The sequence below is a fragment of the Acomys minous genome, assembly GCF_964271855.1.
Source record: "Acomys minous genome assembly, chromosome: 12".
In the NCBI taxonomy this organism is placed as follows: Eukaryota; Metazoa; Chordata; class Mammalia; order Rodentia; family Muridae; genus Acomys; species Acomys minous.
The window spans coordinates 72,380,395-72,402,929 of NC_140493.1; the positions used below are offsets into that span (position 1 = coordinate 72,380,395).

The window sequence follows — 22,535 nt, forward strand, 5'->3', positions numbered from 1 at the left end:
AGGGCATGTCATTGATTCTTTTTTCTCCTTCAGTAATGGAGATCAATTCCAGGCTTCCCATGAATGCCTGACGTGTATTATACTATGCCCTTGCCACAATGTGTTTTATTAAATAAAATTTAATATGCAAGTTTACTTTAATTTCCTTTTTGTGATGAAAAGTACACAATATCTTTTTATTGTAAAATGTTACATTTACATATGTTATTGGTAACATACGTAATAGCTATGAAACAATTGCTTTTTAATAAGCATATGAAAGCATGTTTATTGGAAACAGCTCTCAGCTGTCATGAAGGGGGAGGGGGAAAGGAGGAAGGGAAGCATGCACAGAGAGAGGAGGAAATATGCAGAAAGAGAGAGGTGCAAATATTCCTTACCTAGACATTATTTCCCTTAAGTTTTAGTAATTCCTTGAACCCACCCCTCCCTTTTGTTTTGCATTAGGAGAGCATGCTAACAGTCACCCCAGGACCTTTACTATGCGAAGCTGTGCCACCGAACTGTTCTCCAACCCCAGATCACTATGCGCTGGGTACAGCTCGGTGGAACAGTGCTTCCTTAATGTGCATCGGCTCTTATGGTCAGTCCCAGCATTGGAAGGAACAACTTTGTGTTTATCACTTAAGTTGATTATACCTCTTATCCTGATAAGGAGTATAATGTGAATTGGTGGAAGAACCATGTTTGCTTCCTGTTTTATGTCCAGTCTAACACCTCTGCCACTTAATTTTTATGCATGATTTCTGAGACAAATTGAACCTCATTTATTCTTTTGAACAGCCACAGATTTGATTGGTAGTCTGGCCTATCGTCCATTTTGGAGTTTCTTAGATTTGGTTGTTAGTTGACTCTAGGAGCCCTACAGTATGCTGTGGTCACTGTTTCCTTAAAGCTCTAACTAGGGAGGATTTCTTGTGGCTCAGTGACATGGTAAGACTTTCGCTTCATTACTATTTTTATGTATTATTATTTTTGGAAGTATCAGCATATGTTTAGTTTTAAGAATCACTTTTAAGCTTTTTTCCCTTTGGGACACCGGCCATGTAGCTTTGGCTGACCTTGAACTGCTGTCTTCCTGCTTCCACATTCTGTGTGTTTTAAAAGACTCATTTTTAATTATTTTTGACTACATGAGTATATGTGTGGTTATGTGTACATGAAAGAATGTGGCCGTGTAGGCCAGAGGCACTAGAGTTCTCCTGGAGCTGGAGCTACAGGTGACTCAGCCACTTGCTATGAGTGCTGGAACTGAACTGGCCGCTGGTGACGCACTACGTGCTCTTAACCTCTGAGACATCACTCTAGCTCTTCCCAGTGTTTTAAAGCTCTGCATATTTGTATGTATAGAATTGTAAACGTATTTATGTAATGGCCGTAGGAAAACTTTCTGGATAATATTTTCATCAGAGAAAATGGAAAATTAATATGACTCAATTATACAGAGTAAGAACGTTTCAGAGTTTGGGTAATCTTAAAGGTCAGCACCATTCCTCATAGTGCTAGTGTGTCAACAGACCGTGGATATGCCCGGTGCTAGTGCTAGGATTGTGGGCTGCACCTTGCTTGCATTGCTTGAAATGACTTGGAGAGTTGTAGGAGTTCAGCTGAGCCTTTACTTGCTGTAGAAGTAGCCATTTAGAAGTTCTGTCTAGCTGGCACGATGGAACTTACCTCTGATCCAAGGTCTCGAGTGGTATAGACAGGGCAGGGAGACAGGGCTACACAGTAAGATCTTGTTTCTTGGCTTTTGACATCTGGGTTTTGTTTTTTTGAGACAATATTTCTCTGTGTATCCCTGCTGTTCCCCAACCCAGAGATCTGCCTTGCCCCTGCCTCCTGAGTGCTAGGATTAAAGGTGTGTGCCATCATTACGTGGCTCATAGTAAAATCTTGTTTCCAAAAAAGGTTACACCTATGAAGGGGTAAATGGATGTGTTTCAAAGCTTGGCAGTTGCTTGGTGTTTTGGAGATAAGTTACTTGGTACAAAGTAGTAGTTGCCTGAGGACTAGAGAGACGACTCAACAGTTGGGAGCACTTGTTGCCCTTACACAAGACCCAGGTTTGGTTCCCAGCTCCCGGAAGGTGGCCCGTGGCCATCCTAATCTCTAGTTCCAGGGGATCTGACGCCCTCTTTTGACCTGTGCCAGCACCAGCATGGATGTGGTACAGACATACAGACAAGCAGGAAAACTCCCACATGTAAAAAGAAATGTTTTTTAAAGCTTAGAAATACTAATTACTTGGATGTTGTTTTTCTTAAACAGGATAAAAATATGTTGTTGTCACTTAGAGCCGTCGCAGTTCCTCTTTCTGACTCTTCTGTCGTGCAGCTGTGCAGATGTTTTGAATCACCCAGTTTCCTAAGAGTTATTATAGATAGCTTAGGTTGGGTGGGATTTCATTGTTTTAACTCTTTGGGAGTGTTTGCTTTGCTTTGATAACCAAGCAAACTAGGCCAAATCCTGTTAAAGGAAGGATAACGTCACATGAGAATAGTAAGTCCTGAAGTTGTTCTGACGTCTAGCCTAGTGTTTGCTCAGTGCCTCAGTTGTTCTCCTCTGATAGCGGACTAGTTTGATAGACAATGAAGCTCTCACCACTTCAGCACAGGCTGCTTAGCTCCCAGACCAGCGCCAGGGACAGTAGGCATGCAGCCTGTGTATTTGTTGAATGAATTAGCGGATGAAATAAAAAAATTGTCTATTTGTATTTCTCTTCTGCAAAGCCAGTTAGATAACATTTTTAGAGGAAGGCAATTTTTTAAAGACTTGTATTCATAATGTTTATCTGGGTACCATGCTTCTAAGCATTGTTTTAAATGCTGCTTTTGAACATCGAAACTAGCTGTTTTCACATGAATATTGTATCTATGTTTACATTACTTGACATTAAACTGAAAATAATTTTTAAAATGATTACTAAATCAGAGAAAACTTTTGTATCAGCTTATTGTCGTCTGATAGTGTGGCTCCTATGAGATGCCGCATCACACGCAGTGACATCAGAGTAAATGTGTTCACTGAAGGGTTCGCCTTGATTTCCAGTTAGACTTTGAAACAAGCACACATGAATGCACCCACATACATATCTTATAGAGAAAACACTACACAAATTACTAAATTCATCTAATAAACATTTGCCTTAGTGTTGGATAATTTGTGTATTTCATTTCTTAAACACTTAAAGATTGAGCACTGTGTATGTCATCTCCAGTTGTTAACTATGAAAGAGAAAACAGCTTGACTGTAGGGACATTTCTGTCATATTTAAATAGAGGCTTCTAGCCTGCTTTCCCTGTGTCTTTATATGTATGCACTACTGGCATCAAGCTCCAAGCAGATGTGTGTGTGTGTGTGTGTGTGTTAGTTAAAAGAAATATTTTATAAGACTAGAGAGAAAATAGAGTGATAATGAACCCAGAATGTAAATGTTAAATTTTTTCATTGACTAATGTTCAGAATTAATTAAATCAATTAAAACAATTGACCATACTGTCTCTGTAATTGAACCACATTTTCACCAGAATTCTGTTTTATAAATATTCTTATGCAAAAAGGCAAATGTATGTATGCACTCTGTAACTTAAAAGAGGAAATGCCATCAAAATAAAAAAAGCAATTTCATAACTAAAGCTATAAATACAGAAAGTGCATGTTTACTTCCCTCTGTGTGGTATCCCAGGATTCACAACAGGTTTTCATTTCTCTTTGTACAGCCAAGAAGGGATGCGTCTTACAGTTGATAATGTGGCACAATCTATAGGATATTTGTATATGTGCATGTGGGATAAGTTTGCTAATTTGAATTCAGTATGTATATTTGTATAAGGTAGAGGCCCAATATTTTTCCTCTTAAATTTTTATATTTGAGAACCAGTTTTTTAAAACCCAGGAGTCAACTTGATATTAGCCTCTAGTGTTTTAGGTTTTCATTAAACATTACTAGATTATTATATAAGAGTGATGTAAATGCTATAAAAACATTTTTAAACATACAATGTTAAATGTATGTTTATTACCTTATGTTTCTACCGGTATCATACATGTGGTGGTATAAAATGTGTGTTTTTCAAAGCTTTTTAAATGATTTCTTCTATAAAGTATAGCTGTTGTACTGAATCTGATGTCTGGTTCGTACTAAGGTGATGTCATGTTTTTGTTTTGTTATTAGAGTCTTACATTTAAAGAAAAGGTAACAAGCCTTAAATTTAAAGAAAAGCCAACAGATCTGGAGACAAGGAGCTATAAATATCTTCTTTTGTCCATGGTGAAACTAATCCATGCAGATCCAAAGCTTTTGCTTTGTGTAAGTATTTTGAATGAAATTATTTAAAATTATTACACTAATTTATTTGAACTGAAGGGCCAAAATCCTTTCTAAACTGTATGAGTGACCTCTAAGACATTGCCAAGAAAACTAACTGCCGGAGAGTTCTACGATAATTAGCTCCCATCTTCTAACCTCCCGCCTACCACTGAGCCGTCTTGAGTGACGTCTCTGCCCTTGTTCTGTTTTGGTTCGTGCGTTATAAGCAGGCATATCTGTGGGATCATGGGGCACAGACAACTGTAAAGTCAGTGTGCTGTGTGTCTACACCATTCATTCTGTTTGCTGTTGCTAACCAAGTTTGCCTTTATAGCGAGCTTCTTGTGTCCTTCCATAGCCTTCTGTTATCATTGGCTCTGTTTAACCACGTTAGAAGAGAAAGTACAAAGGAGAGTGGGGTTAGTATCCAATTATGGCCAAAACTCTGCTTTTTAGTGCTTCAGATTCCTGAGAGCATCACTGTGGTACACAGAGTAATTAAGAACTAATGTGAACACTGTAACCAAGTGGTAGTTACATGAAAGGGTTAAAAACATGGGCTCTGCAGAAAGACTAGTTGCTAGCAAGTGATTTACTTAACCTCTGCACCTGAGGGCTCTCATTGGAAACAGTAGCTAATAACAGCTCCTTCCTCAGAGAGATCATTAAGAGTGAGGTAGGATGCGTAAGGCTTTTTAGGAACAATTCCTGGCATATTATAAGCAACAACAAAAAATTAGTTACTGCTACTATTAATAAGATTCAGTTAGCATTAACATTATTAATGTCCAAGTAAAACAGCTTCAATTGATCAACTTTTATCAGGCCTGTCTAGTCCCTGCAGAACACCATTTTGCTACATTTCCTACTGCTTTACTCAGTGTCAGGATTTTATTGTTTTAGTTTTTGGCTTTCTAAGACAGGGTTTCTCTGTGTAGCACTGGCTGTTATGGACTCACTTTGTAGACCGGGCTGGCCTCGAACTCACAGAGATCCACCTGCCTCTGCCTCCCGGATGCTGGGAAAGGCGTGCACCACCACTGCCTTGCTAGTATCAGGCTTTTAAAATGCTTTGGTGCTTTGCAGTTTTGCTGCTGTGCTCTTCAAGTTACTAAAATACACACATTCATAACTATAACCACCTGTTGTTTCAAGAATTCTGTGAACCCCAAGTTGTGTGTGTGTGCACATATGTGTGTGTGTGTTCACAAGTGTCCTTAATATGTTCACACATAAGTTTTGTTTGATTCTTGAGACAAGTCTTGCTACGTATACTGGGTTGGCATTGAGTTTGCTATGTATGCCATACTGACATTGGACTTGTTGTGCAGCCCAGGTTGGCCTTTTAGACATCCCTGAGTGCTTGTATTACAGGGATGTACTATCAGGCCTCCACTCCAGAATTTAAAAATTTTTACACACGAGCAATTTTTCTGACAATGAGAGATAATAGAAACAGAAAGGATGAAGTTTCCTAAGGATTGTTTACCCCAAAAAAAGACCTATGATCTTTTTGTGCTTTTTTGAAAAGTGTATCCAAACTTGAGAGTCTGTTAAAATAGTTAGATCTTTGGCTTGGAAAACTTTTATAAAATTTGTCAGTGGACTCTGAAAATATTTTCTCTTGGTCTTTCTGGTGTGTGGCCTGAGCTGTGATGGCATCTCACTATGCATACCACATAATTCTAGGGTTACTCTGGTTATGTGGCTGTAATTTATGTTCAACAATGGGCCAGAGTCACCAGGGTCTTTCATGTTAAATAGGTTTATTGTCTGAAGAACAAGGATTGAATTGTTTGAGGGAAAAAGAGTTTAAGTAAAATTTGCTATTTTCCGAGAGTTGTGAAATCCTTTTTATTTTCCTTGATGATGTTGGAGATTGAACCAGAGTCTAGTAGACTTAGAATGCAGGCAGTGTTCTACCACTGGCCTACCTCCACCCTTTGGGGGGCTTTTGTTTTGTGCTTGATGGAGTTGGATGGGTGGATATGGTTTCCTTTAATAGGCAACTGTCACTACCTCTGACAGCAGCCTAGCTCCATGGAAATTGCTTCCTTTGCTGCCATCTAGTGGTTAAATAACTTCCTCAGCAACCACAGGAAAGTAAAATAGAGCATTTTACACATAAATTCTAAACCATTAGGAGAAATGTAAAAATGGCCTTAATCATGGTATCTTTTAAAAGCGATATGATTGTGTCTTCTGTTTTTACTATCTTTGTTCTGGTTCTTGTCACTCCATGTTTTTCCAGCGTCCTAATTGCTACCATTTCTTACATTCCACAATCATTTCCCAGCACTAAATTATAGTGTCCTCTTTAAAGAATCTTGTCTTGCCTGGTCCAACTTAAAATCTTTTGGCCAAAGTTGCTCTTGAGTTAAAGGCCAAACTCCAAATAGAAGTGCAAGGTCACTCAGGCCCTCCATCATGTGTCACTCCTTGTGCACCTAGCATTTCCGTTTTGTTTGCTCCCCTCCGCTCACAGTGCCTGCCAGCCAGCCCTTCCTCATGCTTCGTCCTGTGCCTGCGTCTTTCAGCCTGCAGTCTGCTCCTCTTCCTCTTTATAGAGCAGCTCCTGCTCATTCTACGCCATTACCACTACGTGTGGAGACCCACCTGACTGGGCTCGTAGTGCAGGGCTCCTTTACAGCTCCGACCTCTTCTGCAGTTTGGCACTTATCTAGTAGTTTAATTAATACTTGCTTTCCTCCTGAGACTGCTGGAAAGCAGGAGACGCCTTCCCTACCTTCCCCTCCCCCTGCCTTCTCCCCCCCCCCCTTTTTTTGTTGTTTTGAGATAAAGTCTGTTATGCAGCTGCAGCTGTGACTGTCTTGGAACTAACTCTGCAGACCTGTCTGGCCTCAAGCTCACAGCGATCTGTCTGCTTCTGCCTCGCGAGTGCTAGGATTGAAGGCATATGCCACCATATCAGGCCACATCTTTCTTTTTTTACTGTTTGAAGGGGCTGGAGAGATTGCTCAGTACTTGAGCACTTCCTGCTTTTTCAGAGTTCCTAAGTTTGGTGCCCAGCACCCCCATCAGGCAGATCGTTATTGACTAACTCCAGCTCCAGGGAGTCCAACACTCTCTTCTGCCTCCATGGCTACCTACATACATGTTCCATATACACAGACACACGTACATATAAATAAAAAAATAAATGTAATAAAAATAAAAATTGGGGTTTGCTTTTGTCTTGCAGAATCCAAGAAAACAGGGCCCTGAAACTCAAGGCAGTACAGCAGAACTAATTACTGGGCTCGTCCAACTGGTTCCTCAGTCACACATGCCAGAGATCGCTCAGGAAGCTATGGAGGTAAGGGGAAGTGGATTCTCAGCTCTTGAAAGAAAGATTGTAACTGTCTGTGTTCTTCTTCTAAGAACTTTATTTTTTAAACAATTTGACTCTTGCTATGCACTTTCTCTTTAAAAATTACTTTTAAAAAATTTTAAAGTAAGTGTGTGTGTGTGTGTGTGTGTGTGTGTGTGTGTGTACACACATGAATGTAGTACCTGCAGGAGCCAGAAAATAGTGTCAAGACTCCCGGGAGCTGGAGTTACAGGTCATTGTGAGATACCTGATGTGGGCACTGGGAACTTGGGTCTTCTTTAAGAGCTGTGTACACTCTCAACCCCTCAGCCACCTTTCTAGCCCCTCTATCTACTTATTTTTATTTTAATTTATTTTGCGTGTGTGTGTTTGTGTGTGTATACACTTTCTGTGAGTGGTAAATGGATATCTGTTGGAAATGGTATGTTTGTGTCTTTATGTTTTATAAACTCCATTGGGGGGTTTATATTTGCTTTATATTATAGGTAGCAACAAAACATTGTACTAGTTATTTATTAAGGCTTACTTATTTTATTACATAGGTTTTGTGTGAATGTATACATGTGTACTGTGCGTGCATTGCCTGAGGATGTCATAAGATGGTTTTGGGTTTGTTTTGTGTGTGTTGTGTGTGTGTGTATACCAGCTCCTACAGATTCTTTCTGTTTTGTTTGTTTTTGAGACAAGATTTTACTATATTCTGCATGGTCTCTAAATCCTAAAGCATTCCTTCTCCTTCAACCCTTGCACTAGGTGGAGTTATAGTTGTGTGTCACAAGCCATGTGTTATTTGGATTACATTGTGTAAATAAAATTGGAAGTTGATGGTTTCTTTATTTCTTGAACTTATTATTGTGTCTGAGTGGTGGGGTGTGTGTGTGTGTGTGTGTGTGTGTGTGTGTGTGTGTGTGTGTGTGTGTGCGTGTGTGCACTTTCACTGTACTGTCTGGAAGTCAGGGGACAGCCTTGTGGACTGGTCCTCTCCTCCCACCCTTCATGAGCTCCAGGCATTGAACTTGGGTTGTCAGGCTTCTTTAACAAGGACTTTATATGATGAGCCGGGGCAGTGGGTGATAGCCATCCAGGGTTATTTCTGTTTGAGGATTACCACAAATAATGCTGTTAAAGTTACTGTATCATTTTGTATTTCCATTAGCAGTATATTGGTGTTTGGTATTTCTTTATCTTTGATGTCACTTGCTACTGTCTCTTTTAAAATTATAACCAACCTACTAAATTTAAAAAGTTGACTTTTGAATGAATTGATACTTACAGTAGGACGGTGTAGTGCACACCTTTAATCCCAGCTGTCAGGATACAGAGACAGGTGGGTTTCTGAGTTTGAGACCAGCCTGGTCTACATTGTGATTTCTGGTACAGCCAGGGCTACATAGAAAGACCTTATCTCAAAACAACAACAACAACAACAAAAACAACAACAACATGTCTACATTTACTTATTTATTGTGTGGGGGACCGTATGCATACCACAGCATACATGTGGAGGTCAGAGGATAAGTTGCAGGAGTTGGTTCTCTCTTTCCACCATTGGGTCCTGGGCATCGAACTCAGGATATCAGGCTTGACAGCAAGTGTCTTTAGCCAGAGAGCCACCTCATCAGCTCAAAGTTTATTTTTAAATATTTTTATATTGACAACCTAAATTTACACCTTTAATCTAAATAAAATATGTTGTTGTATAATTTACATAATGAGTAATATAAGACTTAGAATATCTCTATTCACCCCAGAGTTCCCTTTCTGCAGGTGATACCCTTGCCCTGTTCAGCACATTTACTGGTCTGATTCTGTCACTCCCGGTTAGCTTCCCAAGCTTTGAGTTCCTGAATAGAATTCATCAACTATGATCTTATTTTTCCCTCCCCCTTCAAATAAGGAAGTGGTTTTCTTTCTTTATTTTTTTTGACATTCATGTGTATTGTTGCACATTTGTTTCCTTTTTCTGATTGATGATGAATTCTATTGATTTGTTCATTAAAGGGCTCATTGGTAGACACCATCTATTACTACTGAACATTAATGCTATATCCTTTGCCGTCCCTGCCCCTTCTTACCCCTTGTTTGTCTCTTGCCTCCTTTGTAATAATTGATTTACTTTGTTAATATAAATTAGTTTGTATTTTATATAAACAAGTTTTTATTTTTAGTTCAGCATAATTGCTGTAGCTGTGTTGTTAATAGTTGTTTTTTAAAGGTTCATCCTATTTTATTCTGTTTAGTGACCCATTGTATGAATGTAACATTATTTGTTTATTTATCTGTTGACAATCATTTGTGTTTGCTTTTGGCACTTTAAAAATAGAGTTCTCACTGCATATGGTGGTTTATGCCTTCCCAGCATTCAGGAAAAGTTGAGTTTGAAGCCAGCCTGGTCTACATGGTGAGTTCCAGGCCAGCTTACTACAGAGTCAGACACTGTCACCAAAAATGATGACGATGATGAAGAAGAAGGAAAAACATTAATAGCCTTTTGCTTCACTTATATATAAATCTATAATGTGAACATATTTTTAATTTATTTTTTGAGTAAATTCCAACTAATGAAAAAGTTTTTACTCTATGGCCTTCACAACTGGCAAAACATAGACATAAGGACACTGGAAGGTAGATAGGACAAGCATAGAAAAGTATAGTGTAGTACATGGAGAGCAAAGGGGTTTCAGTTACATGTAAGTTATCTATTCAGTTATCTATGTAAGTGTGTGCACACATGTGTGTGTGTGCCCAGGGAGACCAGAAGAGGATGTTGGATCTCCTGTAGCTGAAGTTACATACAGGTGGCTGTGAACCAGCTGAGATGGATGGTAGGAACCAGAGGCAAATTTTCTTAGCTGTTGAGCCATCACTCTAGCCCCATATATAAGGAACAGAGATAGAGATCTTACATTGCAAATGTTCAGTCTGCCTAGGAAGTAAAACTGTGTCAAGTTAATAAAACTTCAGAATATATATACAGAGATGTGAAGTAAGGAGCTGCTCACAGATCCAGATGTGGTGGTATATTCAAGGACTTCCCCAGCACACAGGGGAGTAAGGGTGGGATCCATCATCATTCAGTGGAATACAACATTGAGTGCAGAGATTGTTCGCCCGCCCACCCACCCTTCCTTCCTTCCTTCCTTCCTTCTTTCCTTCCTTCCTTCCTTCCTTCCTTCCTTCCTTCTTTCCTTCCTTCCTTCCTTCCTTCCTTCTTTCCTTCCTTCCTTCCTTCCTTCCTTCCTTCTCCTCCCCCGAATTTTGTTTTTTTGTTTGTTTGTTTGTTTTCCAAGACAGGGTTTCTCTGTGTAGCCCTGGCTGTCCTGGATTCACTTTGTAGACCAGGTTGGCCTCAAACTCACGGAGATCCGTCTGCCTCCCTAGTGCTGGGATCAAAGGCGTGCGCCACCACGCCAAGCTCGGAGTACTTTCCTTTCAAGCCTACCTGGAAAATATTTAGCATAGGGGAAGACTTAAAACTTACAAAGTATTGAAATATTTTATTGACATAGTAGAATTGAGATAGAAATCAAGACAAAAAATTTACAAATCTTAAAATGTAGATACTATGTTTTCATTTACACACTACTGAGTATAATTTAGTATAATTACTATTAAATGTTATTTTGTAATATCAAAGTTAAACATACAAGCTAACAGTTTATTCCTAGTCATAGAGCAACCATAAATGCAAATGTCCATTTACAAAACTCATAAAGTTCTAGGCAACCCAGCGCTATAGGGTAGGACCCTGTCACCAAAATGAAGATGGTGAAGGAGAAAAAGAAAAGCAGATGGATAGCCTGTAGGTTCATATATTTATATATGTATGTGAACTGAATTTTCATTTTTCTTGAGTAATTTCCAACCAATGCAAAACAACAACAACACCCTAAACAGTTTGATTCTAGGACAGTCAGAGCTACATAGACCCTATCCAAAAGGAAAATAAAGCCCAATGAGTTACTGATGAGTGCAAAAGCTGGGTGAATCTCCTAGACATGACATTGAATGAAAATCACCAAATGTAAAGTGCATGCTTTTGGCTCCCTTTACATAAAGTTTAAAAACAAGCAAAACAGTCTGGTGATGGCATTCAGAAGAGTGCCTGCTTTTACAAAGAGTGGATGCCTGGAAGGTGAGGTCTGAGAGGCCTTCCTGGTGTTGGCGGTGTTGAGCAGGTAGTGGTGGGACACACAGATAGTGAAACTTCTTATGTTCTTCTCTCCAGATTAACTCCTGTACCAATATCCCTTGTGCTTCAAGATAGAAGTATTTGAAATGTATACCCACAATACTTGTGCATTCCTCATACAATCATTTAAAGTTATTTTTATAAAATTGTTTCTCAGTTTCTCTCTTAATCCAGCTATCACTCAAATAATTGCGAGTCTTATTATTTGTTTAACAAGCTTCACAGCACAATAACTGAGCAGTTACTACTCTATTCTTTTTTTGTTTGGTTGGTTTTTGTTTTGTTCTGTTTTTGGTGTTGTTGGTTTTGGGTTTTTTTGTTTTTTGTTTTTTTTGGGTTTTTTTTTTTTTTTTTTTTTGAGACAGCATTTCTCTGGGTAACAGAGCCCTGGTTGTCCTGGACTTACTTTGTAGACCAAGCTGTCATTGAATTCACAAGAGATCTGCCTGCCTCTGCCTCCCAAGTTCTGGGAATTACTCTATTCTTAACATTCTAAAATAATCTGCTTCCTCCCAGCATAAATCCACGAGATACTAGCACTTTGTGGCTTTCCCTGCTCAGCTGGATCTCTCCTAATGCCTTCTGGACCTCTCCCTGTGGCTCCCTCTATCTCTTCCACTCCTGGCTGGAAGGAAGTTCAGGCCTGTTCTTCCCGGCTCAGCTATTGGCTCCAAACTGCTTTATTGGCATATTAGGGGACAACTGGGGAGCAGTGTTTATACAACACCAAGGCAGGAGAGTCTCAGAACAAGGACTGCAACCAGATATAAGGGGTACAGAAAACAGCATATGAATTACATAGTAACCTCATGCCTGCATCTCTCCCTTATAGTCTAATAATAAAAGGCCCTTTCTCTTACAATAAAAACTATATTTAATAGTAACAATAGTAAAGTTATTAGGTAAGACTTACATTTGTATCTTTGGTACCCTTGGATAAATATTCTGCTATCTATCAATTTCTATCATCCTAAACAATTTTAGTTTAACTGTGAGTCTATAATTATCTATTTCTCGACAACACCAGAAACTTAGGAAGGAATAAATATTACTGAATATATAGGAAGTGCAGGTAAGTAGCTTCCAAATGTATAGAAATGACAGAGATATTTGGCTGCCTGGACAATCCCCCAAATTTCTCCATAATGTTGGCACGTTATCTTCAGCCTTCTGGCTCAGAATATTTGACTTTTCTGCCTTGTCTTTGGAAAGCTTGGCAGTCGGCTCTCCTGTATCCAGTTTGTCATCATTGATGCTAGGACATTTTCTCACCTCATGGCTTAAAGTCTTTAAGTGCCATATGCTGTATACTTCTGAGGTTTTTGAAGACCATCTGTAATTTGAATTGTTTCTAGCTATTTTTTTCTTATCAATCCAGGAAATATATATTTTGTAACTAACTAAACTAGTATCTAGTATGACCATGAGTTTGATTGTCTGACTGATAATACACATTTCTTAGTTATCCTAAACACTTGGTAATAACTGCTTTCAAAAGACTAGAATTTAAGAATTACATAGGTACAGTACCTTAGCATGTTGTAACCAAATATAATCTTATCTGTATCAATATACAAAAATGTATACCCAGTGTAAGATTTTTATTAATGCTCTTTGATCCAAAAGTAGATTCAACAGCCCCTTTAATTATTATATTATTTTTATAACTGACTGTTTAAAAATTATAACAAACATATTTTACCCATAGAATGACAAAAACCGTCCGCCTCTTGGGACATAGTTTTTTTAAAAAATTGCTTCGTGCTGATTTGGGACATGGTTTTTCTTTTTGGGAGCCCAAGAACATTGAAACATTGTCAGTCTTAAGAAAGCCAGTTGTAACTTTTGCTGTCCAGTCTCTGAATTCTGAGGAACTTGAGAGCTTAGTTCTGACTGGAACAGCACGTGATGCTAGAGAGCTATTTTGAAGTTGTCCTAGATGCAGATTATTGAAGAAACATTTTTTGAGGCCGTGTATGAGGTAGGATCACCTGAGCTGCTTGTTTTGTCTCTTTTGGTGTCTTGTCCTCTTACTATGCGAAATATGTAAACTTTAAAAGGTATTATACATTATTGTATTAATATATGTATGAGCTGCGCACTGAGCACAGTTCATTTAATGACAATTCTCTGCTCTCTGTTTGAGCAGGTAAGGCATTTATTTTTTCTGTATAAGTTAATTTGGACTGTATAGCCAATCTATAAAATAAAATATTATCTATGCCATTTAAAAGAATGGCATGATAAGTCCTGAGGAATTTGTAGCCGAAGATTGCCTGGCCATGCATAGCTGAAGTCCTGCCTGGAGACATTTTCATGTGTCAGTCAATCTCAGAGCTGCTCCTATGTGGAGGGCTCAGCAAATTCTGTTACCTGCCCTGTTTGGTCTTCTTGATTTCTTTCCTTCTATCTGCAGTCAAGATCTTCAAGAGGTCTCCCTGTGTAAAATCTGATTTCCAACAGTTTGAGTGGAATGCATAGCTTTTTGTTTCCTGTTGAGACAAGAGCATATTTTCCTCCCCAACGCAACACATTTCCTGTCTTCTAATTGTCTTCTAGTTTGGAATTAGGACCTTTATTTGCTGATCTGATTTAGCAGTCCTTTCTAAAATCCAGTGTATCTTAGCAGGTGTGCCACATGTCTCATTTGCAAATTTTAAAATCAATAAATCATTATTTAATCTATTTTGGGGAAATACTATATTCCCCTTGTGTTTTATGACCACTTTTTAAAAAATTATAGTTAGATCTTTTCATTATTGTGTGACATATAGGATTATAAGTATGACCTGTAAGTTTCATGTCATAATATCTAAAAAATTCTTCTATTACAATGGATATACATATTGATGCGCCATCAGCCCCAAGTGGCAAAAGACATCTCCAAGACAGTTACCATCTCTGTATAACCTTAGAATCATACTCTCCAGAATTTAAGGCAAAATCCCATTAGAATTCTGAATATGAGCCTATGGCATAGTGCGTATATTTCAGCTCTCTAAAACTCTCCAAAATGGAGCACACAAGCCACTGTATGACCTTGTTCCAAGGCAACACCAAACAGGATCTGAATTTATATTTTAGCATATAGACCTTCATCCAATAACTGAACCTTGACAGTACACATACGATATCTAATCTGACCATGTTGGCCTAGAGCCGAAGCCTTTTTACCCAGCATCTCAACGGGCTGGCATTCTGCAATTTCTTCAAGCCTTTGTGGAATTTTTCATTTGGAACTACCTCTTTTGATATTATTGGAACTTCCAGATTAGATTTCTCTGAAGATTTCCTATTTTGATTTAAAGATTCCTCCAACCTCTGTTATATGGCCTTTAACATCTAATTTTTAGTCTATTTTCTTCAAGTTTATCTTATTTTGATCTCTCCCAAAGAGAATATACAAAGTTGTAATTGTCATTGAAAAAAATTTGTATGCTAAGAGAAACAAACTCAGATGAAATCCAGAAATACTGTGTCACTGTGTCTTCCTCCATTTTCTTTTTTCTTTTTTTCGAGACAGGATTTCTCTGTGTAGTCTTGGCTGTTCAGGACTTGCTCTGTAGACCAGGCTGGCCTTGAACTCACAGCGATCCACCTGCCTCTGCCTCCCGAGTGCTGGGATTAAAGGCGTGTGCCACCACCGCCTGGCTGTTCTGTCTCTTTTTAAAAACACCATGTCCATTTTTAATATTTGAACAGTTTTATCTTTACATTTTTGTCTGGAAAAATATGAACAAACCCAGGTTTACCATACTAAGATAATGATTTACCTGACTGCTGTAAAAGTAGTACATACAAATGATAAAGTTGAACTGTATCCTTAGGTACCGTCATTACTGAGAGGATGTCCCCTGCCCTGCATGCTTTATTATATTTCTTAAATATAAATATAGGAGCAGTAGCTTATCACAGGTCTCCACTAGTGCATTAATGATGGAATCAGAACAACATAGCAGACTAGTCAGGATGAGAGGTCTCAGAACAACCCGAAGTCAGTTTTACTCTTTTTCTTATTCTAGATAGTTTAGGATTTTGTGGTGTGCCTGATGTACATATTGCTGCTGTTTGAAGAAACCTTAAGTGCTCCTTTTATAGCAACAAAAGCAATTCCATCCAAGATCGTCCTCCACCCCCCTCTCCGAGTCAGGGTTTCTCTGTGTAGCCTTGGCTGTCCTGGACTCACTTTGTATACCAGGCTGGCCTCGAACTCACAGAGATCGGCCTGCCTCTACCTCCCTGAGTGCTGGGATTAAAGGTGTGTGCTGCTGTGCTAGGCTAAATTGAGTTAACACTACTGAACATCTGTTTATCAAGGGCTCCACACAAAATTTGGGTAGCAGAGACATGGTCTGCTAAAGGATTAGCTTCAGCTGGAATTTGGGGAATAGGACAACCAATCCCTGGAAATATACTGTTCAAAATTTGTGGACTGTTTGAATATTTATGCCATAAGCAAAGCACATAGTCCTCCAGAGATTCATTTTCATTAGTATTAGTGTGGCAGGGATGGTAGGAAGTCCAATCAAAAGAAATAGTCAGCACACTTCCTAACACCCAGCCCTTCTTTATGGCCTACAACCTGCATCACTGTCACTGCTCTGTAAGTCACAACCATCCGGAGATAGATACAACCATTGTTCCTGCTTCAGCAAAAGGGCAAAATCCAAGACATAAACAATGGACCCAACTTTGGAAAAACTGTTACATATTCAGCATTACACTGGGGACATGTCACTCTGCCTGCGTTGTTTTTCTCTTTGTATTTCTTCTGCCCGGCGTTGTAGACAAGCCTGGTGAACCCACTTAGTATATTTTCTGCGCTTGCATGGTCTCACCCATTCAGCTCTTCTGTCATCTTCATCAGTGGCAAAAGACCCAGCAACTTCTGTCTAGCATCTGTTGAAGGGCTTGGTCTGGCCCGGGGACAAAAGCACTGAGAGACGGCAGAGTAGACCTCAGTCCTGTGGTGGCCATGGCCCCGCCATTGTGTATGTCACCATTCATCCTAAGAATTTGGGCATTGCTTATACTCTTTTTGGCAGATCTGTCAAATATTTTCATTGCCTTCACCCAGATAATCAATTCTTATGTTTCTTGTCTTATGTATATTAGGTATAATTCAAGATAAAAATATATGTATATTCTAATAGAGTGTCAGGAGGACTTTATTTTTCATTAATAAGAAAATGGGGGGCCGGAGAGATGGCTCAGACGTGAAGAGCACTGGCTGCTCTTCCAGAGGTCCTGAGTTCAATTCCCAGCAACCACATGGTGGCTCACAGCCATCTATAATGTGATTTGATGCCCTCTTCTGGCCTACAGGTGTACATGTAGGCAGAGCACTGTATACATAATAAAGATCTTTAAAAAAAAAAAAAAGAAAGAAAAGAAAAGAAAATGTGCTAATATTTAAGAGAATATTTCAACTTGGCATGCTACTAAACATCCATTAAAGCCCATGTAAACCATTCAGCAGTATTTGAAAATACTGAGTTACTAGATGAGTATATGTGCTTGCAGCTTTATTGAAGTAGGTCAGTCACACATTAGGTAGCAACATACTCATCAACAATAAATCAGTAACAGTAAGATGTTTCCCAACAGATTGTTTCATCTAATGACCCATAGCCATCTTTTTTATGTCAGTATCTGTGTTCTGTAATACTGACATGATGACAGGGTCACCTTTGAGGCACTTCTCAGGGTGTATATTCGTCAGATGACACATGGCAGTATGGAAAATTAAAATAGAGGACATGAGACATAAAAATGGATATTATCTCATTGAAATAAAAAAAGCTAATAAACTTTCATTCAGATTAAACAAAAAATTCTATTAAACAGAGAACCTGTCAGCTAAAAACCCTTAAGATATCCCAGCCTTACCAAAGGCCACACCATTTGTAAATGACAGGCATAAAGCTGGGGTTTGGGATCCAACTTCTGACTAATGCTCTATGCTGTACTGTAGTTCTGCCTTATCTTCTTTCACTGGATGCATGATTTGGAGTCCTATAGAAACAGATGTGCTCTGGCAGGTTAACACCCTCCAAAAAGAAAATCTTCGTATGCCTTGTTTTCTTTCCAGATAAAAAACTTTCCCCAAGTTCCCATAGTAGAGTTAGCACCCCTGAAGCACTGGAGCCCATCAGGACTGCTCCTCACTACTGCTCTCTCTCCTCATCTTCTGATATGTCTTTATCTGCCACGTTTAAATGGAATGAGAGAAAGTGAGTGCTTTAAGTTCCCCATCAAATCTGTGCCATTCTATGAAAATCAACAGAAAACCCTAAAGTACTAGTAACTTGTACCAAGTGTTTGCACAATAATGATTAAACTAAATTTTAATTTTTGCTGTCTTTTTTCAATGGAAACTATAAATTACTTACTTGTTCCAAATAACATTTCATTGATGTTTTCATATACGAGGCATCAAGAACCCGTATGTGTGTTACCGTGGACTGAGTGTGCAGAGCACAATAGAATTTTCTAGGAGTGGGGAAACTTTTGAAAGTGGAGTGTAGGCTGAGCAAGTTTGAAGGAAGAGTCTTTGCTTTCATAACTTTTGATGGCTTTAGTTTATAAAATAGCATATGTATATGGTAGTTACTCATTTAACTCCTGTTAGTACTCAAGAAATACTTGAAGCCATGACTAGATATGAACTCTGCTTTCTTTAGCCCTCTGTCAGTCTCAGAAAACAAGTCTTCTGTTTAAAACGTTTGTAATAAGCAGGTTAATTTATGCTTTTATCATTGTGTATGTTAATTTTAGGGGAGAACATTTTGTTCTAGAGTTATTAATTATTGAAACCATGTTGTCTACCTCCCCCCCCCTTCTTTCTTTCCTTTTCCTGTGTAGCCTGTCCTGGACTCACTCTGTAGACCAGGCTAGCCTGGAACTCAGAGCTCCGCCTGCCTCCCAAGTGCTGGGATCAAAGGCACACGCCTGGCTGTTGTTTATTTATTAAAGCAATTTAGTATGCATATATTGTTCTGAATTCATTTACAACTTTGTATCTGTATGCCACTTAGAGTAAAAATGGTAGAGCAAAGAGTTGGTGATGCTCCGGAGCATTGCCTTCTCCTGGTTTGGCCTCCAACAGGCTGTTTACACTGTATCTCAAGACTGCAGTTGTATGCTCAGTTTGTAAAATAAATAATCCAGTGTTCTTTTTCTAAAAAAAAATTTCAGCACACTCTTTTCTTTTAAAATTTCAGGCTTTACTGGTTCTTCATCAGTTAGATAGCATCGATTTATGGAATCCTGATGCTCCTGTAGAGACATTTTGGGAAATTAGGTATATATACTTTCAAATTTTAATTTAGTTTAAACTTTTAATTTTGTGTGTCTTTAACTATTATATTTACAGTATCTAGTTTATTGTCAGATTTATTCAGTTATACCCTAGAATACTTAACTGTCAGAGAAATGTCACATATATGCAAAACAAAAGTTTTAAAATGGTGCTAATTTTTATCACTCTGCTACAAGTTCTTCTGCTTCATATACTGTCTTCTGTTGTGTGTCTTTATAGTTACAGTATATTTGTTGTTTTGAGTAGATCTAACTATGTAGCCTTGGCTAGCCTAGAACTCACTATGTAGACCAGACTGGCTTTGAAGTCATAGCAATCCACCTGCCTCTGCATCTGGAGTGCTGGTCTAAAGGTGTGTCCACCATGCCTGGCTGTAGAGGTGTTTTAATAGATTTTTGCAGTTATAAGACTAAAGTATTAATACTTTACAGCTTTACTTTTAGTTTTTAAAGCTATTACTTTTTAAAACTAGATTCACAACTCAATAGTACTGCACATGACAAGCAGGCATGAGACCATGGTATCAGTCATTGAAAGGTGGAGGAACTATGATCTTTGTGATTCTTCTATATATACTAGTGTTTTAGTTGAATAAGTGAAAACAGGCCTATATTTATAAATTAAAAAAAATAAGCCGGGTGTGGTAGCTCATGCCTTTACTCCTAGCACTCAGGGCGGCAGAGGCAGGCAGATCTTTGTGAGTTGGAGGACAGCCTGGTCTACAAGTTGAGTCCAGGTCAGGCAAAGCTACACAGAAAAACTCTGTCTCAAAACACAAACAACAACAACAAAATACGCACGCATACGCATGGCTTCATGTTTGTTGTTGAGGCTGAATAGATGGCTGTCTTTTAATGAGCATGAAAGCATCAAATTAGGAAGAAGTAAACCTATAAGCCTCAAGTTTTGCCATTCTCTTATCATAGTTGTGGGAGTGCCAGGTCATTTAGAGGCTGAGTTAAAACCTAATAATAATAATATAGCCATTGGAGACGTGTGATTAACTTTTAACGCATTATAAAAGGAAAACTTTTGATTTTAATGCATTTTATTTAACTTGATAGATATTTTAACATATAAGCAATTTGAATTGTCAATGAGATATTTTATATTTTTCTTTTCATAAAGTCTGCAGAATTTATAGTATATCTCACAAAGCACATTTTAGTTTGGACAAGCTTCATTTAAAGTGCTCAAGTATACTCCCAATAAACGGCATCCTCTTAGCACACACAAAAAAAGTGCTCAAGTAGTAATGTGTGGGTGGCTAGTAGCTAACCTGTAAGTACAATTGTGTCGTGTTGTATAGCATATAGTGTAGAGAACAGTTAAACAGTCTTGCTCTCTAACGGCTGGGAAGTGGGCCAGGCTTCCTGGCTCACCCACTCTGTGTAGCTGTGCACCTTTACTTCTGGAGCAAGAAAAGAGCAACAGGCCACATGGCAGCGAGGGAGTGTGGCTATGTTCCATTGGAACTTTCTTTTAGAGCTTGGGTGGCTTTGTCCTGTAAGCAGCAGTTTTTAGGCCCTGACTCCAAACTATTTCTTTGCAGTGAATTTATGATTTCTTCTTACCTCCACTGCAAAGATAGAATTCTTTTTAATTTGTTGTTATTGTAGATAAAACCTATGAATTAGGGAAACCTCTAAATATATGTCTATTATAAAATAATGTCACTGTATGTGTGATTATAATCATATTATGTTCTTGATGATTCTCTAACAATGAACTTTATGTTACTGCAGTTCACAAATGCTTTTTTACATCTGCAAGAAATTAACTAGCCATCAAATGCTTAGTAGCACAGAAATTCTCAAGTGGTTACGGGAAATTCTGATCTGCAGGAATAAATTTCTTCTTAAAAATAAGGTAAGCACAGTGACATTTCTTAAATTGGAAATATCTGGATCATAAGCAGATGTGTTAATTTCCTTTCTGTCGCTATGATGTACACCATGACCAAAAGCAAGCTGAGTTGGGTGGATTTGGCTCACAGGTCTTGATGACAGTGCATCATTGGTGGGAGCCCAAGCAGGGACTAAAGCAGAAGCTGTGAGGAGCATGGTTATTGGACTGCCCTCTGTGGCTGCCTCATGGTACAAGCCAGGACCACTGGGCGGCAGCTGCCTGCAGGGGACCTAGCCCTTTGCCGTCTACCATTAACCATGAAAATGCCCCACCGACCTGTCTACGAGCCAGCATGATGGACCATCCTCTTAACTCAGTTTCCTCCTCTAAGATTACTCTAGCTTGTGTCAAGGTGACAAAAAGGTAACCAGCTAGATTATATCCCATTCACCTGCTCCCGCAGGGACGTCCTTGAGAGAAATTCAAGTACAGCAGGTATTACCTGGTCGCCCCACATTCAGATAGTCTAGGCTTTGAGCTGATATGTTAATGAGTTCTGGTTGATGTAAGGAGGATTCTGGGTAAGGCCAATGAAGAGTGAAAGCTGCTCACAGAAGGCTCGAAAAGCATGCTTTTCCTTTTTTCTTTAGTCCATACATATATATGACTTGTCTCTTAGGCCTAAGCTAGTCCAGAAAATAACCTTTCAAAAAGCTAAGGGATAAAGGTTCTTAATCTAGGTTTAATTTGTATGTCTCTCCCAAAGATGTTGTCTTTTAACTGGGTATGGTGGCACATGTCTGTAATTCCAGTACTGTTGAGGCCAGCCTGAATGTAAGGGCAGCCTGAACTGCATGGTGGAGTCTAGGCCAGCCAAAACTACAGATTGAGGTCTTGTTTCAAACAAGGCTAGGCGACACAGCTTAATAGTAGAGCCTCCAGTACCGTAAGGTTAGGGGGCGATTTCATCTTTTGAAAAGATCAGGAATCATCTTTTAATTGGAAAAAAGAGATTTGAGCCTTAACTGTTGCAACATGCTCACGTTCTGGGGAGTAGGAAAGAACCTTACATTTCTTTTAACATAATTTTTATAATCAACTTAAAAGTTTTTCTGTTATGACACAGTTTAAAGAATATTTGATTTAATTAATTTTTATCTAGGCCTCAAATTGTAGCTATGAGAAACCTTACCAAGCATCTTGATAAGATTTTGTTTAGAGATGTGCTGATGGAGAGGTAAAGTTATTTGCATATGGTTTATCTTGCTGTGCTATTGTCATAGAACTAAGTTTATCCTGAAGATTTTAGACTTAAGAACTTTGTGTGCTGGCCTTTGGTATGCTGTCTAAGATGATCAGTGTTTGTAATCCAGTAGTGAGTCAGCCAAGGGCTGAGAGCTAGCTCAGCAGTTAAGAGCAGTCGTAAGAACTAGGACTCAGATCCCAGCACTCGTGTAACAAGCCAGGTAGGTGTCTGTGCATGGCACAAGCTTGACTCCTAGAGTTTGGAAACTTGGGGATCCTTGGAGCTTTC

The 22,535-nt window shown here is 38.8% G+C and overlaps 1 protein-coding gene and 1 pseudogene across 9 annotated transcripts in view; one reads left to right on the forward strand and one right to left on the reverse strand.

Annotated features, from left to right (window-relative positions):
• The window catches only part of NF1 (neurofibromin 1), a 250,177-nt gene that overhangs the window by 86,853 nt on the left and 140,789 nt on the right, over window positions 1-22,535 (forward strand). For all 8 annotated transcript variants that reach the window (XM_084750408.1, XM_084750415.1, XM_084750412.1 and 5 more), the window contains 4 exons: window positions 4,175-4,309; window positions 7,512-7,625; window positions 19,056-19,135; window positions 20,899-21,022. In XM_084750408.1, the coding sequence (XP_084606534.1) occupies window positions 4,175-4,309; window positions 7,512-7,625; window positions 19,056-19,135; window positions 20,899-21,022 (453 nt within the window). The remainder of the gene's footprint in view (window positions 1-4,174; window positions 4,310-7,511; window positions 7,626-19,055; window positions 19,136-20,898; window positions 21,023-22,535) is intronic.
• Window positions 15,681-19,048, reverse strand: LOC311579686 (E3 ubiquitin-protein ligase MARCHF5-like; annotated as a pseudogene). Its single transcript has 2 exons — window positions 16,116-19,048; window positions 15,681-15,969 (listed from the first exon to the last, which is right to left on the reverse strand). The product of its transcript is annotated as an E3 ubiquitin-protein ligase MARCHF5-like (transcript).